This window comes from Electrophorus electricus, chromosome 7 (assembly GCF_041902795.1).
Source record: "Electrophorus electricus isolate QZ-2024a chromosome 7, ASM4190279v1, whole genome shotgun sequence".
NCBI lineage: Eukaryota > Metazoa > Chordata > Actinopteri > Gymnotiformes > Gymnotidae > Electrophorus > Electrophorus electricus.
The window spans coordinates 5,117,501-5,133,542 of record NC_137503.1 but is presented as its reverse complement, the minus strand read 5'-3'; the positions used below and the strand labels follow the sequence as shown (position 1 = coordinate 5,133,542).

Below are 16,042 nucleotides of genomic sequence, written 5' to 3'. Positions count from 1 at the left end.
AGGGAGGACGAATTTGATCTCCTTTTGGATATTATGCCTAGCTCGAATGTGCGCACTGATACGAACAAAGGCGACCAGAGAGAGAGAGAGAGAGAGAGAGAGAGAGAGAGAGAGAGAGAGAGAGAGAGAGAGAGAGAGAGAGAGAGCGAGAGAGAGAGATACGTAAGCCTGATATTTTCTAACACTTGATAACATGGACATAAAAATGAGCACCGAGAAATCCACACAGAAAATCAACAAAACGAAAATAAAAATATTAAATTATGCAATCTATGCAAATTCATTAAAAAAGTGTCAGAGAATCAGAGGTTTAATTTGCTAAGTAGTCCGTATTGATAGACGGAAGATCATACGGGTCACCGTCTGCTTGCCTGGGAGCCGTAGTACAACAGCACACTACTTGTCTAATCGGGGGGAGGGGGGGGACATGCCCCCGTTCTCTTCAACACCATTATAAACGGTATGATTGAATTAATCCGCCATTCATTGACCATGCAAAACGCTGCTGCTGCGATGTCACACGAGCACGCGTCCCTTAGAGAGTAGAAAATAGACTAAACACGGCGCTGCAGCCTCGTGTGGACGTTGGGTGAAAGGGTGTAGCTTTCAAATTAAATATCATCCCATAAAAACAATAAAAACCAGGAGAGGGGTTAATGAAATAATGAAATAGCCCACATTAACCTACAACGAAAATGTAGAAATTAGTGAGACGTAATTAAAAACAGAAAACTATATACTATGATACACAAATTAGCTAAGCATAGACAATGACAAATAATTCAACGAACTATTATTATTACATTATTATACATATAAAGGTTATATGTACACACACAGAAACACACACACACACACACACACACACATATATATATATATATATATATATATATATATATATATATATATATATATATATATATATATATATATATATATATATATATATATATATATGTGTGTGTGTGTGTGTGTGTGTCTGTGTGTGTGTGTCTGTGTGTGTGTGTGTGTGTGTGTGTATGTAGATATAGACATATAACCTTTATTATTACTACTATATCTATGTGTACAGTTTCTGACCTATTATGGGCTTGCTTTGATGGTTTGATTACTACATGCGCAGTCTGGCTGATTATTATTAATAGTGATAGCCTATTATTAATAGTGATAGCCTATTATTAATATTGATAGCCTTTCTCAAACGCCAAAAGCATAAGCAGCAACAATGTTATTTACGTTTACGTTTATTTACGTTTTTATTTCACCCTACATGTTTGCATTTATCTGACTATGAGATCAACGCAGCCTCCTAACGGCCTTCTCATTTCCAGGTGTAATTTACACATTTTGGTTAGTCACGATGAAATAACGGTAAGAATAATTGATTCTGTTGTCAATTAAAGATATTTTCATTAGGTGGGTGGAAACTCTCCAAGAAAATCGATAAAACGTTATATTGCTTGTTTCAAAATAAATGACGAATCAAGGCGTCTAACAGCCTTTGTTTTTCATTCCGCCGGTGCAGGCCTTTCGACATGAATAGCCTCATCCGACTGATCTTAGCGTTGGAATAAAACAAGCGTGCATTTAAAACCGTTAGGAGCCTACAGATATCCAAATGACCTAACTGCGTCAGTATTACATACACCTCACGGACCCCCTCTAGAACAACAACACTAAGCAAAATTTTCTCGCACGATGCAGGGAATGTTAAAGAGTTTCGTATTCCCTATCAAACATCCTTTTCTTGGGAACATCCCACATGCGTCGCTCACCTTGGTGGTTGTGAATAGTTCTTTTGCATTTACCCACTCGCTCATTTCCTACTTTTTCATATGCTAACACATGCAATGATTAGGTCGTTAACACCTCTGCAGAACCCGTTAGGAAATCTTTATTTGCAATTTTCCTATTGTTGCTACACAATTATTTCCCTGACACGTATAACAAAATCGGTACAGCAGCTAGTAACCTACAAAACACTCAAGACTTGCCTGCAAGAAAATAAAAATGAAAGACTTTCTCTTTCGACGAAATATTCCAACTTGCTGTCAGTAAGACTTTTATTAGGCCTACAAAAGATAAAATCAGTCAATTATCTTACTTTCAAATTTGTCTAAATATTTGATTTCATGCAATACAAGCACTCAATAATGACAAGAGATTCAATTAACTTAGCTGTAGATGTTTTCTTTCTGCTGCTTTCAAAGCAATTTTTTGAGCAAAGTTAGATTTGGTTTTTAGAGCAGGCGAGGCACTGCACATCAGACCAGGAGATTTCAATAATGCAGGCCAATTTTCCTTTTCTTTCTTTCTTTCTCTCTCTCTCTCTCTCTCTCTCTCCCCCTCAGCCACCGCTAAATGGTCTATGACTGACGGACAGAGCCGGCGAGTAGTGGCAAGCGGTGTTACTATTGTCCCATTGTTGACAAATCCAAGGAACAACTTCAGCCTGCACGGTTTAACGGAGGGGCGCCTGACGTCATGGTATCACGTGACGGAGCTGATAGTATATCTTTAAGTGAAAAGTAATCTATCAGACAGTCTTTAAAACCTCCTTTTGAAGCATGTGTCATCTTGACTTCTCGGTCCAAAATCACTTGTAGTTTGAGGAAATACGGCCGGAAGGAGACCGGACGTGAAGGCGCACAAGTCTGATAAAACTTCCGAAGGCACTAGACTGGAGAAATATTTTCTAAAGTTTAAGTTTCACTGGCGGGCCGGGTCTGCCCTTCATTTAGCAATTGGTTGACATCCGATCTGACCACGGCGGACCACACTCTTACCTTGGGTTGTTCCTCGGCAAAGTAAGCGGTGATGACCCTGTCTGGAGGCAGCAGTGCCAGCGACATGTCCGGTCAGACGGTACTTACAGCTGACGATGTGGATATCGACGTGGTCGGGGAAGGCGACGAGGGGATGGAGCGAGACAGTGACTGCGAAAGCCCGGGTGTGCGGGAGCGAAGCGAGGACACCGAGGACATAGAAGTGAAGGAGCGCAGCGGCAGCCCATGCGAGAGCACCAGCGAAGGCGAGTCCAAAGGGGACGGGCAGGAAAGCTCCTCCGCTCCCATGCAAAGCAAGCCCAAGAGCAGCCTGGTGAAGCCGCCATACTCCTACATCGCACTCATCACCATGGCTATCCTCCAGAGTCCGCAGAAAAAGTTGACGCTCAGTGGTATCTGTGAGTTCATCAGCAACCGCTTTCCTTACTACAGAGAGAAGTTCCCAGCCTGGCAAAACTCCATTCGACACAACCTCTCCCTTAACGACTGCTTCGTCAAGATCCCACGGGAGCCGGGTAACCCGGGAAAGGGAAACTACTGGACGCTGGACCCCCAGTCTGAAGACATGTTTGACAACGGCAGTTTTCTCAGGAGAAGGAAACGCTTCAAGAGACAGCCGGACATTCTCAGGGACCAGACCGCTCTTATGATGCAAAGTTTTGGGGCATACAGTATTGGGAATCCCTACGGTCGTCACTATGGAATTCACCCGGCTGCATATTCTCACCCAGCCGCGTTGCAGTACCCTTATATTCCCCCGGTGGGTCCCATGCTCCCTCCGGCGGTGCCGCTTTTGCCTTCAGCAGAACTGAACAGAAAGGCATTTAATTCCCAACTCAGTCCCAGCCTACAACTGCAGCTGAATAGCTTAAGTACTGCGATCAAGTCTGAACCGTCAAGTCGACCCTCGTTCAGTATAGAGAATATTATTGGGGTGTCCAGCAGCTCCACAAGCGCACAGACTTTCCTGCGACCACCAGTGACGGTGCAGTCCGCTTTACTAAGCGCGCAGTCTCTATCGTTAACCCGGACATCAGCGGCTATTGCGCCCATCCTTAGCGTTCCGTCAAACATCATTTCGGGACAGTTTTTACCGACGGCGTCGACAGCAGCGGTATCCAAATGGCCTTCTCAGTGATACACTTTTTTTCTATTTCTAATATTTAAGGGGGGAAAGACTGTACAGCACGAACTAGGCAGCACTGGACGATTCGTCCACCTCTATGTAGCCATGTAAAAAGAAAATATACATACTCGAGGAATGCTTTAAGCACAGGTAATATTTGTAAATATTTGTATACAGAAATGTACTTGTTCGACTTTTTCGTTATTCTGCTGTTCAAACTTTGACAGTTTGTAGTTCAGAGTCCTTTCTTTTTTTATTTTACGTTATTTATATATATATATATATATTCATTCTTTAGAATCACTAGAAAGGTGATTCATTTATTAGGCTAATTAATGTCGTTTTGTTTGTTTTACTATAAAATGTTCTTGTTCGAAGACTGGACAAGTAGCCTGTTTATAAAATTCAAATATATGTATTCTATGTAGCGATATTGTGTTGTAAATTGAATACATTTGTTAATAAATGTTAAAATAAGAGATGAAATTCCAGACAACATATATTTTAATTAGTTAAACTTCAAATAGACTCCATAACCTAATCTAAAGTGAGATCGCTTTCATTTGAACATGATAAATCTGGTGTAACTGCACTTTAATTAATCGAATTTTAATTAATTTTAAATGTAATTGTTGATTACAATTATTGATATTTTTCAATAGGACACTTTTGAGAATGAACGAAGAAAACTTTAAATTTAAATTCTAAATAAAAAGTATAGTTAGAAAAGCCCTCCTATCGTGTTTTTAACCAAAATTTCACCACAACATTCAGTATGATTTTATTAAAACTTGTATTCCAAAACGTCAGATGACACTGGGCATTTTACGTATTTTCCCGCTTACAGAAAGAGCACAATATTCAAACTAAAATAAGCACAAAATGGATAATTTCCTCTTTTCTGAATTAATTAGCTCGATACAATTTCAGCGAGCTACGACGCAACAAAATGTCTTATTTATTTTCAGTCTAATGTAATATTTAACATACGTTTGTTATGCAAGATTCATATCATTATATACAGTTGCAGTGTATTCACTATTAAAAAATAAAATAAAAAAGGACATGTCCACGATGGGCTTATGTTTAAAATACCAGCATATTTTGATATTTTAAAAAATGGTTGATGGTGTAGTACTACCACCAAGACATATAAGTAGCCTATCAGTTTCCGCGCAATCTGAAATGTTTTGCTAGTTGTTTCTATAAAAGTAACACTTCGTTTCACAGTTGTGTCTAGCTAATCATCTCTACACAAACAGCAAATGGTGGCTGGTACACCGCGCACACGGATTGAGGCTATATTTAACTGATACCCATGGGAAAAGAGAAAGGCCTCTCCTGTTAAATTCACTTTCCAGCAAAAGAAGGTGCTGAGCGTGTCCTTGTAAATGACACTGGATAACACATTCCCCAACCGTCTCCTTATTCCTTAAAATTAGACAAACATTTTTATGCACATTTCTCCGATGCCTGGCAGTCGGAGCGGAGTTAGACAGCACATTCCCCGAGTGATTTATGGAGCAACGTGACGTTCGCTTTCGCTTTTTAAAATAAAGCGCTGTCAGAATTAGCAGGGATAAAGTATCTCGCGTAAAGACCCCTATTTTTAGGAAAAGCGAATAATGCAGTGAGACTTCGTGTTCTGTATAATGGATCATAGGCCTCTATAGCCACCCACAATCACATTACAAATAAATAAGTCTTAAATGACAGAGAGTCTGTATGATAGCGTCTACAGATATGGTTTCTTTCTTCTTCTTTTTTTTAATAATTTCGACAATAAGAAAAAAAAGTTTATCCCCCTGTTAGCCTACAATCTGACTGACAAGTCCTCTGCCAAACCATGACCCATATGAAGTTTATTAAACAACAAAGTTATTTTCTTAAGATATTCTAACAAAATGTCTGATCTGCGTTTTGCATTGACTGGGTAACATAATAGCCTACATCTCTGACACAAATGCCAAATGCGGTGCGCGTACGCCTTTTACTCCAGCGTCAAACACATTATTCCGAAGCTTGTACTGTTGAACCTTCGATAGACAACATCACTAGGTGGCGCTTACAGACACCATCATCGCGGAGCAAAGCGATTTAAACCAAGAGAAACATTTTCGAGATCTAGGCTGGCTTTCTCGATATCGATGAATCTTAGAGATTAACGAGCCTCTTTTACAGTGAAGGTGTGACAAATAGCCCACGTGCTAGTGTTTTCCAACAGCTTGCGTAATTGCTGAACTTACAAGCGAGTTAAAAGTTCTTTGTTAACTGCAGCTCAACACCTTGACTGGGACAACAGAGACACTGGCAAATTGATAACCAATCAACTAACAAATCCGTGACACCTTTGGTCACAATTATGAGTCTATAATTTTAACTCAAAAGCATTTTACATGATAATGTAACTATTATATTGCCATAATTAAACTGGTTACAACAATTGCCTTTATAAATGAACACATAATGGCTGATTTACAAAACACTCAATAATTAGGGACTGGGTCGACTGGCTCGTTAAATAATGACACCAATAACATTAGGTACGAAGGCTTTGGGGAAATGTAACGAATGCGTCTAATTCGAGTTTACCTGGGATTAGCTTCACGTTGCTTTCGGGAAAGTCACCACTTACCTCTAGTATTGATCAACCTAACGATCAACCTCTAGAATAACCCTGTAACATTTCTCTTTTTATACATAAATGGTTAATAATGGAGACGCACAGATACGTTTTACTGAACGATCTAGAATACTTTAAGGCCTTGTGATGGGGCTGTTTTTTGTTTTTTTTTGCAAATATGCCAGAGAGCCGAAGCTTTGGATGGTCCAATTATCAGAGACGGACACACCGAAGATAAAAGCCATGGCTCTGGCTCTCCATAAGCAATGCAGCGCTAAGTCATCCTAGAAAGCGTAATTTCAAGCGCTTTCTTTAAAGGTTTCCAACCACGTTCCTCTCAGAAATATTCTGCTGAGCCTCGCAGCGGGCACCGTCCAAGGAAGGCGACCTTACGCCGCAACTGCTACAGCGCTCTCACAGGTGCGGTGAACTGTATAGCGTCTTTTCTTGCAGTTGACAGCAGAGCGGGAACCTCCCATTGGGCTGTGTTCCTTATACATCCCCGTGTCAAGCCCAGTTTGTGTAAGAGATATCTTAAACTCAGTGTATCAGTGTTTTCTTTATTAACAGAAATTATTAAACGCATAGCTAAAATTAGCTTCATAAATAAACGAACTAAGATGACGGTCATTACAAGATTTATTTGCAATAGTTATTAGCTGGTGTTAAAAGATCATGGACCCGTTTCCCAAAAGCATCATAGTGTTAAGATCGTCTTAGATGAGAGAGACTGTTTCCAAAGTCATACTTGATTTAACATTTAAAGGTAATCTTTGCATTGTTATATTTTAGGGGAATCTAGCCCAGAACATAAAATGCTGCATTGATTCTGCTAAGATGACCTTAGGTGTTACATGACAGCCTATTGGACAATGACACAGGTTCTTATTATGAGACTAGTAGGAAACCCAGACATCTCCTGGAGCTGATCATCAACAGTAAATGTGGATACAGCTGTTACTGAATATTTAAAAGGCACAGAGATGAAGCAATAAATGACAAAGTAAAGCTGGCACACAGGGGCATTAATAACTAATGGAGAAGACGGTGACTAATAGGCTGCTCGTTGTAATGAAAGTGTCATTGCAAATCAGCAGTTGTCCAAGGTTATCATTTATAAATGTTTGATGTGCTCACCACAAAGGAGCGCGTCTTCCACAACTTCCACAAGATCAAGGAGAAACAAGGCACTCCCTCTAATTCACCCACCCAGAGACATGCCGAAGAGATATTCTAAGAAAGAATTATTTTTTTACAACACAAATTCTTTAATCAAAACAAATAAAAATAAAACAACATTTTTGAAGATGATAAATCTGTGACTTATATTACAAAGCACTGTACAAGATATACAGGCTACAATAATAGGTATAGTTAGGCTTTTTTTAAAACATTTTACCTATGAATGCATCAAATACTTCAAATGCCCTACTACCTAAGAATACTTTGAGTTCATCTGATTTTATATGAATTATATCTTGTACATGTGCCAAATTGAATTATGTTTGATTACTGCTAGTTTTTTTTTTATTATTATTATTGCTGGAAACAGGTTTATTTACTTTGCCACTCATTAATTTCATGCTGAAATTTAAAATAATGTTTTTGGTGGTGGGTTGATTATTAAAAAAATGTTATCCAAAATTGTATAACCTGCTTCATACTCGTATGTTGGCCTCTATCACATTCAAAACATTCACTAGTTAACAGCAGTAGTGATTGGACAATATAATAAAAGCACCTATATTAATATCAAGCAGGCTACCTAGTAAATAACAGCATACAACAAAATTATTCAAACTGTTTTACATGTTAAATTATATTATAATATATCCTATTGAGTGGAATCCTCCCTTAAAGCTTTCTAAAGGAGATTTTGGTCGAGAGGTTGGTACAAGGACTGAATGCAGCAGTTCAGAGCCAATAATTCTTAAGACACAATGTCCCTTGCAGTCTTGCATAAAGGGCAAGTTGACCATCTCTTTAGTCAGGGTACTGAATTTATTTATATACTTTTTTCCTCAATTTCGGTGTCTTTCTGTTTTGCCAGACACAATGTAGCAATTCCCTGCACTGACCTAACTTTAAAATGTATGAAAATCTGTTTTAGCGTAATAATTTTAATGAAACGTTCCTTTATATAGCCCATGGTAATCGCATCCACCCATGACTGTGCCTGTTTGCGGGTGCACATTTACCCTATAAATGTGGCTAGTGTGCTAGTGGTGCAATCCCAGCGCTGTCTGTTACAGATCTGTTATGGTGCAGAACACTAACGTGACCCAGCTGTTTGCTTACCTAACATTGTGTGGTGCTTTTTTTTCGGTTAAACAATTCTAACGTAGGGAAAATTTAAGAGCTTTACGATCACTAGATACAAATTTATATCCACACGGGACTAGCGTCACTCGCTTCATCAGCAACGGCCGGACGAGTATCACAGTGTTCACGGCTTCGCGGAGATTCGTCGATCTTCAAACTGTTCGTCTAAAGGATGTCGCGTGGATATTGCATATAGATCGTAGCGTCGCTTGCGCAGTCTGATGACGTCAGTTTCCCGGAAGCTGTAGTTCTTGCTTCGTTGAACTCAGGTTCTTTAAAAGGTTTACAGCGATTTATATTGTAATTGTAAGATTGATGTAGGCTGCCAGACATGGACAACTGGAGCCTTGTTTCTATGTGCGTTTTGCTTGGTCTAACGACGAGATGGGCTGTATCTTTTAACTCCTACTCAGGTTATTGTCTAGCCAAATTGTTTGAGATAGCTAGCTAACGCTAGCTACACGAGTGTCCATTCACAGTTGTTTTGCACAAAACATTTTTTTTTTTACACCTGGCGTAACAAAGTAATAACTGTGCATTACATTCAATACGAAACATAAACTGAACACTTAATATATCTGCACGTTTGTGCACTCCAGTAGAAGTCAGACAGTCGTAATGGTCAGCTTGTTTACTAACCGTGTCCACCACTCTGATCTTTGTGCTGATAATCAGGCGCCAGCAAACCACCGATGTTTGGGGACTACGAGGCGCAGAGACACTGGCAAGAAGTGGCGTACAATCTTCCCGTTCATGAATGGTTCGGCACTTGTTTTCTGTTACTGTGTAGACATTAGAATGAGCACACATTCTCTGTTATACATTGACACATCTAGCACAGTCAACATGGGTCATGATGTTGCGATTTTTGTTCTGCATTTGTTAAGGTACTTAAACACCACAGACAATAACCTGAGCTACTGGGGTCTGGACTATCCCCCTCTCACAGCCTACCACAGTCTTTTATGTGCTTATGTGTAAGTATTGTGGGCAGGTTTATGTGTATGACCACTAGTTGTATGTTTATTTCAGTCCTGAATTGTTTTTATTGTGTGTGCGTGTGTGTAGTGCAAAGCTCATTAATCCAGCATGGGTGGAGTTGCATACATCTAGAGGTTATGAAAGTTCTTCTCATAAGTTGTTCATGAGGACAACAGGTAAGTGTGGCACAGCCTCATACAAAAGTTTACAAGTGCTCTGCCTTGTAATGTTATGTAGATCAAAAGGTGAGCTATGTAACCTTGTTGACTAAATAAATGTAGCCATAGCGTTTTTGCATGTTGAAAGTTAGTACTTCATGCATCATTATGAACACCACAGCAATAATAATTTACACAAACTCGATAGTATTTCAAGAACCATTTTGTTGATATTAATGCTGTCTGTGTTGTCTCTCCCAGTTCTTATTGCAGATATATTGTTGTATATTCCAGCAGTCTTCCTTTACTGTTTCTACCTCAGTAATGGATCCTCCAAAAAGAAGGTCACTGCACTATTGCTCTTCTTTACTTGCCTTAATCATTGCAATGCAATTAGCCTTTTCCAATCATAATTGCTTGTCTCTGCTTCCACAGGTTGCTACAGCCTTGTGCATCCTACTTTATCCAGGACTCATTCTCATTGATTATGGCCATTTTCAGTATCCTTTACAGTGGTTTAGTTCTGTGTCCCCCTTTTGGGCACTCATGAGCACACTGTAACTAGAAGAGCACGTTGCACAAGGCCTTAACTAGATATCAGATATAACAACGTGAGTCTGGGTTTGGCCTTGTGGGGTGTCGTGGGGCTTGGCTCAGGATGGGACCTGCTTGGATCCCTGGCCTTCACCTTGGCTCTTAATTATAAGCAGATGGAACTGTACCACTCATTACCTTTCTTCTGCTACCTGCTGGGCAAGTGTATCAAACAGGGCCTTGTGGGCAGAGGGTAAGTCTTGGCAGGCCTTTGGCCATTGTTATTGTATTCCGGGACATGATGTAATATATTGGATTCTTTATAATGCATCATAAAAGAGTGACGAATATGAGAGCAAGAAATTAAACCTGCATTGTCCATATTAGAGGCGCATATCTGTTTTATGTAGCATTGTCTGCTGGGCCAAGTCTTTCTGACTGATGAGGGTAGTCATACATAATAATGTGCCAACTCACTGTATGCTTTAATAGTATTCTTTGTATATAAGTATTATACAAGTATTATATTTAAAAAATAGGTCATTAATTAAGGAGCAACACTGACTTACAGCTGAACATACAAAATGTGCAGGCATATTAAGCTGCAAGTTTGCTATAGTTGCTATGTGTCCACTGAGTGTATAACAACCTGTAGACATTTTGGTGATGGTATGTGTTATGGTTTGGTTTAGCTATGTTATCTTTATCCTTACTGTGGGCATAAATACAATGCTACCATGCACCAGTTGAGCGTGGTCCTTCAATATACCATCACACAGGTCTCATTCCTTAATTGTTAATGGTTTTGTTACACAATCCAGTTCAAAATCCTTCAGATTTTATGACATAATTAGAAATCTTAGTCTCATCCTCAGCTAGTTTCTGACCTTACGGTGTGCTTTATGCTGCTAAAGTAGAAATGGTATCAGTAAGATATCAATAGTTATGATATTGCTACATAACATCCATCTTTATAGTGGCTATTTTATGCTAGTAAGTGGCAATTGCTTTAAATTATAGTGTGCAACTGTTAGCAGTGATTGATTTTTGTTCTAAAGCCTCTTTCCATTACCACATTTTACTACTTAAGAATCTGTCTCTTATTTCTGGAATCATTTCCAGAATTGATTGTTTTTGGTTTTTCCTAATGGAACCTTTCATAGGAAATCACAGAGAACTGTTTACATGCCATGTGTTTTCTAGTGCATTAAAAATGTATTAAATTCTGTTAATTTCATTGGTACAGGTTAAGCTTAGATCAAATATAAGAATGGGTAATTCTGTTCAGGTTTGAAATTAGTCTAATAATAATACTGAGTATTAGTCTAATACTAGTGCCATGTAAAGTTATCTCAGAATTATTTGCATAACAACTGTTTAAATTTCACTGCATGGACAGCTTTCCTTGTTGGAAGGTTTTAATTTAAACAATTCTGAGATCACTTGCATGCAATAGTATGCAAAGTTTACCATGTGTATATCTTGAAACGTAACACCTAGAACTATTCACTATACCACTACACTGAAACTTGGACTTGCCAGCATACATCTGTTGATCTAGTAACAGTAAGCCATGGGCATTTGGTAGCAATTGCATTGTTGGATTAGATTGCCTGGAAAAATATGTCCAGATGACTCCTAGCATGTCTTCCCCTCCCTGTTATGCCTGTGTGTGCAGCCTTACCACTACAGCTGGGTAGGGTGAACAACTCAGACAGACCCACTCATACAGCATACAGCAACATTTTAAGGATATGAAACATTGCTGACATTGTTGAGGAACATTTGTTACAGAAGTGCTGGAAACAACTAACCATGGTCACCAAATACATCTTGGTGTTAAAATGTGTTTGCATCACATTTTAGGAATCATATCTTCCATTGCTAATGTTTTTTTGACAAATATGCACTGTATTTAATTTTTTAATTAATCCAATTAAGAGACCAGCAGCCCTGTGCATTGTTGGACACTTGAGTAGTTCCACCAGCTGCTTTGTTAGTATTCTCCACTTCATCTTAAACAGATGAAAATCACTCCAGTCTGGTCAAAACGGCCAATCCAAAAGGCTTTCATGATACCAGGTTCTCGGACAGAGATGGCACCGCTGTAAAAAGGGGAAATTGGAGGAACGATAAACAACCATACACATTTAAATGTAAGCTACTATGTCTTCCCTGAAGTGTTTGCTGTTTTTCTTCCTTGCAGGCTGTTTCTGCTGCTGAAGATCTCATTGAGTGTGCTGGCTACTTTTGCCCTCTGCTGGCTGCCTTTCCTGTCAGAACCACAGCAGGTGCTGCAGGTTCTGCATCGTTTGTTCCCCGTTGCTCGCGGTTTGTTTGAGGTACGCCCCAACATCCATGTGGGTTCACGCTGGACTGGGCTCGGTCAAGTTTAAACAGATAAAATCATTTCATTTTTCTCCCCTTCATTTCAGTTGTGTACTGTAACAGTGTAGAGTTTCACTAAAATACAGATTATAGTTAAAGCCCTCCTAAAAAGTCTGTTTATGTGGTTCATACTGTTCTTAATTTCTAATCCTGTGGTTTTGCAGATATCCCACAAGTTCACCCTCTCATACACAGACTAATGTCTGCATGTGTTGACAGCATTCTGCACAATGCTAACAGATCCTTTAAAAAATAAATAAATAAATAAATAAAAAAGCTTGTTACTAGCTTGAAAATAAAAGAATACTAGCTGAAAAATAAAATGGCAAAGGTCATAGTATCATTTACAAATCATATCCCCAGTCTGCAGTTTACTTTAGAAGGAGGTGCACCTACAGCTGTGTATAAATCTACCTTATTTACTGCACAGGGAATTGGGTTTTCAGTATATCAGCCTACCTTGATGCTTCTCACTTTGCCCACTGCGTCTGCGACTCTGCATGTCGGGTAACCTACAAATACTGGGTTGGCAAGGAGGTGTCCTTGAGATCATAATGCAAATGCATTATATCTGTTTTGAATTTCTGTGTGTTTATGTATAAATAAATAAATATACATGGCATAGCTGGAGCTGTGTAGATGAACACAGTTGAAACAGCCTGGTTCCAGCACCAGAGTGATACAATCCTTTTGTGAACATGAACACACCTTAAGTATTCTCTGGTTAAACTGCAGCCAGGCACAGGAGACATCGGTGGTCACTTGCTATATTCCTTTTTCCAATCTGATCCCAAAACAAAGGATGTGTTTGGCTGGAACACTAGAGCCCTGTTGTTTGTGTTGTCCAAAGCCTCTTAAAATTTGTACAGATGTCTAGTGCTTGCTTCTGAAACACGCTCCGCCTGCTGAGGCGCAACAGGAGTAGAAGGTGTGAGGAAATTAACAATTCTGATAAGGGCTAAGAAGTTAGAATGCATCAAATGTTTGCGTGTGACACTGCTCTGAAATAATACGCATGACGTGAGCAACTCCAATCTGGAGACTCGGGAATCTGCGAAAGGGAGAGTGTTTGCTTGGTCCTACCTCATGAACTGAAGTGAGCGTGTCTGTGTTCATATGCATGCATGTATTGCTGTCTGTCAAATGAGGGCTAGAGGTGTGTGTGTGTGTGTGTGTGTGTGTGTGTGTGTGTGTGTGTGTGTGTGTGTGTGTGTGTGTGTGTGTGTGTGTGTGTGTGTGTGTGTGTGTGTGTGTGTGTGTGTGTAAGAATAAGAGCAGGCTTCAGTTGTGGCACCTGCTTGTACTAATTGTGAAAAAGTACACGTAAGCAAGGCAGTAAGGACAAACTGTGGGCATTAGTTTTCGCTCCAGTCCGGCAGTAGACGGCTCAAGTTGCTCTCACAAAAAATGGCAACAAATGCTAGAGTCAGTAAAAGGCTGCCTGTGTGGGCAGGCTCTTTCGCTGAGGTGACTTCACCGCTTTGATGGTAGTACCAAACCCAGAGACCACCCCACAACACTTCAGGGTCAGACCTGAGAGAGAAAATTCCCGAAGCTATTCCAGACACATTGAATTGAGCGAAACTCATTAGTTCTGAGAAGAGTGTTAAGGAGTCTGCTGACAGTTCTTCAGCTGCGGTGTCACACACGCGCGCGCGCACACACACACACACACACACACACACACACACACACACACACACACACACACACACACACAGCTGTGAGTTGCAACAGCTGTGTTTGTAAGAAGTGAGTGGTGTAGCCTAGAAGCAGGGGTGCAGCTTTTGTGTGCTTTACTAAGCACACTGTTGTGCAACTGTTAACATTTATGAGGAAGCCAGCAGACATTCAGCATAAATGCATAAATAGACACCGTTAGAGGTCAGCAGGCATGTTTCCCTAAGGCTACAGCTCGGGCTGCTCTAGGGTGGCAAGCCCACAGGCCTTGCTAGGTGCAGATTGGAAAGAATGTGCTTGGTATGCAGGAAAAGGAGTCCCGAGCTGACTCGTACACATCCGACCCCATGTCCCTGAGTTTACAAATGAGTGCATAGCTTTTTTTGACATCTCAGATTATCCCAAGGAACTTCATGTCAGGAGTAGCTCTTCACCTTTTGCCCTATGTGCAAATGCTATAGAAAGCCCCCAGGAATTTTTATTACGCTCTCAGTTGGGAATTGATTACTTAGAGTAATGCCACTTATTTGCTTTCTCTTCAAAAGTGAAAAGGTATTTAAGGAAGCCCACCATATTTGTGAAGTCTAATTTTGTAACCTAGTAGTCTCAGTTTCAACTATAAGGAGTTGAGCAGTAGTATCTAGGATGAGTATGAAATCAAGTAGGGTGTAATGGCAAGACAAAATGGATAAAAGATATCTGACGTATAATATGGAATAACTTGTACTTCTTGTTGGGACAGCCATTCATATCCTTTGATGTGAAAGGTCGCTGTAGTAGCCAGTTCCATAGAGTGTCAGTGTTGTGTAGAATATGGCTTAAATATTTCTTTGTAGTTCTGATTGAAAATAGTTTCTAATTAACACCACAAGCTTTTTTTTTTTTAACAAACCTAAAATCAAATCCTCACTGGTAAACATTACTTACCTAGCATGCTGACAGAGTTGCATCATATGTGGCATGTGTGTGTTGACAGGATAAAGTGGCGAACACATGGTGCAGCTTGAATGTGCTGATAAAGATCAAGACCCTGCTGTCTAGGGATGCTCAGCTGCTTCTCAGGTAATCCTGCCACCACCCGGTTACCTCCCCGCCCTCCTCGGTCTGCGTTCGGAGGCGCTTCTCTCCATCATGCACCCTGCCTTCGGTACACCTTCTGGAGTCCTAATTATGATTGAGTGCTCTGAAGATTACCCACCCTTAATGATATCTGTGGGCTTCTGGAAACGGCGATATCTGGTCAGTAAGCTGCTGTCGGGCTTAGTCGAGGCTTTGGACTAAACAAATGTTTTTTTTCATCTGTCTTCAAAAATTGTCCCTCTTATGGATTTGTATATTTAGGCATTTTGTTTGCAAAAGGGGAGAGTGAATACTTCTAAGTCTGAAAATGTTGGCAACACTGGCAGTGTTTCTTTAAAACGGATAATCTCTGGGATTCTCT

The 16,042-nt window shown here is 40.0% G+C and overlaps 2 protein-coding genes across 6 annotated transcripts in view; both read left to right on the top strand.

Moving 5' to 3' along the window:
• The first annotated feature begins 2,539 nt into the window (after positions 1-2,539).
• foxd3 (forkhead box D3) lies at positions 2,540-4,392 on the top strand. Its single transcript, XM_027030441.3, has one exon. The coding sequence runs from the start codon at positions 2,821-2,823 to the stop codon at positions 3,925-3,927; it is 1,107 nt and encodes a 368-aa protein (XP_026886242.1). The 5' UTR covers positions 2,540-2,820; the 3' UTR covers positions 3,928-4,392.
• A 4,451-nt stretch (positions 4,393-8,843) lies between these two features.
• The window catches only part of alg6 (ALG6 alpha-1,3-glucosyltransferase), a 12,067-nt gene continuing 4,868 nt past the window's right edge, over positions 8,844-16,042 (top strand). The window contains exons 1-9 of one of the 5 annotated variants that reach the window (XM_035524798.2): positions 8,844-9,273; positions 9,536-9,620; positions 9,748-9,837; positions 9,929-10,017; positions 10,261-10,343; positions 10,435-10,499; positions 10,601-10,786; positions 12,740-12,875; positions 15,578-15,663. In XM_035524798.2, coding sequence (XP_035380691.1) covers positions 9,192-9,273; positions 9,536-9,620; positions 9,748-9,837; positions 9,929-10,017; positions 10,261-10,343; positions 10,435-10,499; positions 10,601-10,786; positions 12,740-12,875; positions 15,578-15,663 — 902 coding nt within the window. In that variant the 5' untranslated portion in view covers positions 8,844-9,191. The remainder of the gene's footprint in view (positions 9,274-9,535; positions 9,621-9,747; positions 9,838-9,928; positions 10,018-10,260; positions 10,344-10,434; positions 10,500-10,600; positions 10,787-12,739; positions 12,876-15,577; positions 15,664-16,042) is intronic. The other 4 variants (XM_035524797.2, XM_035524795.2, XM_035524796.2 and 1 more) reach the window with 4 other exon arrangements.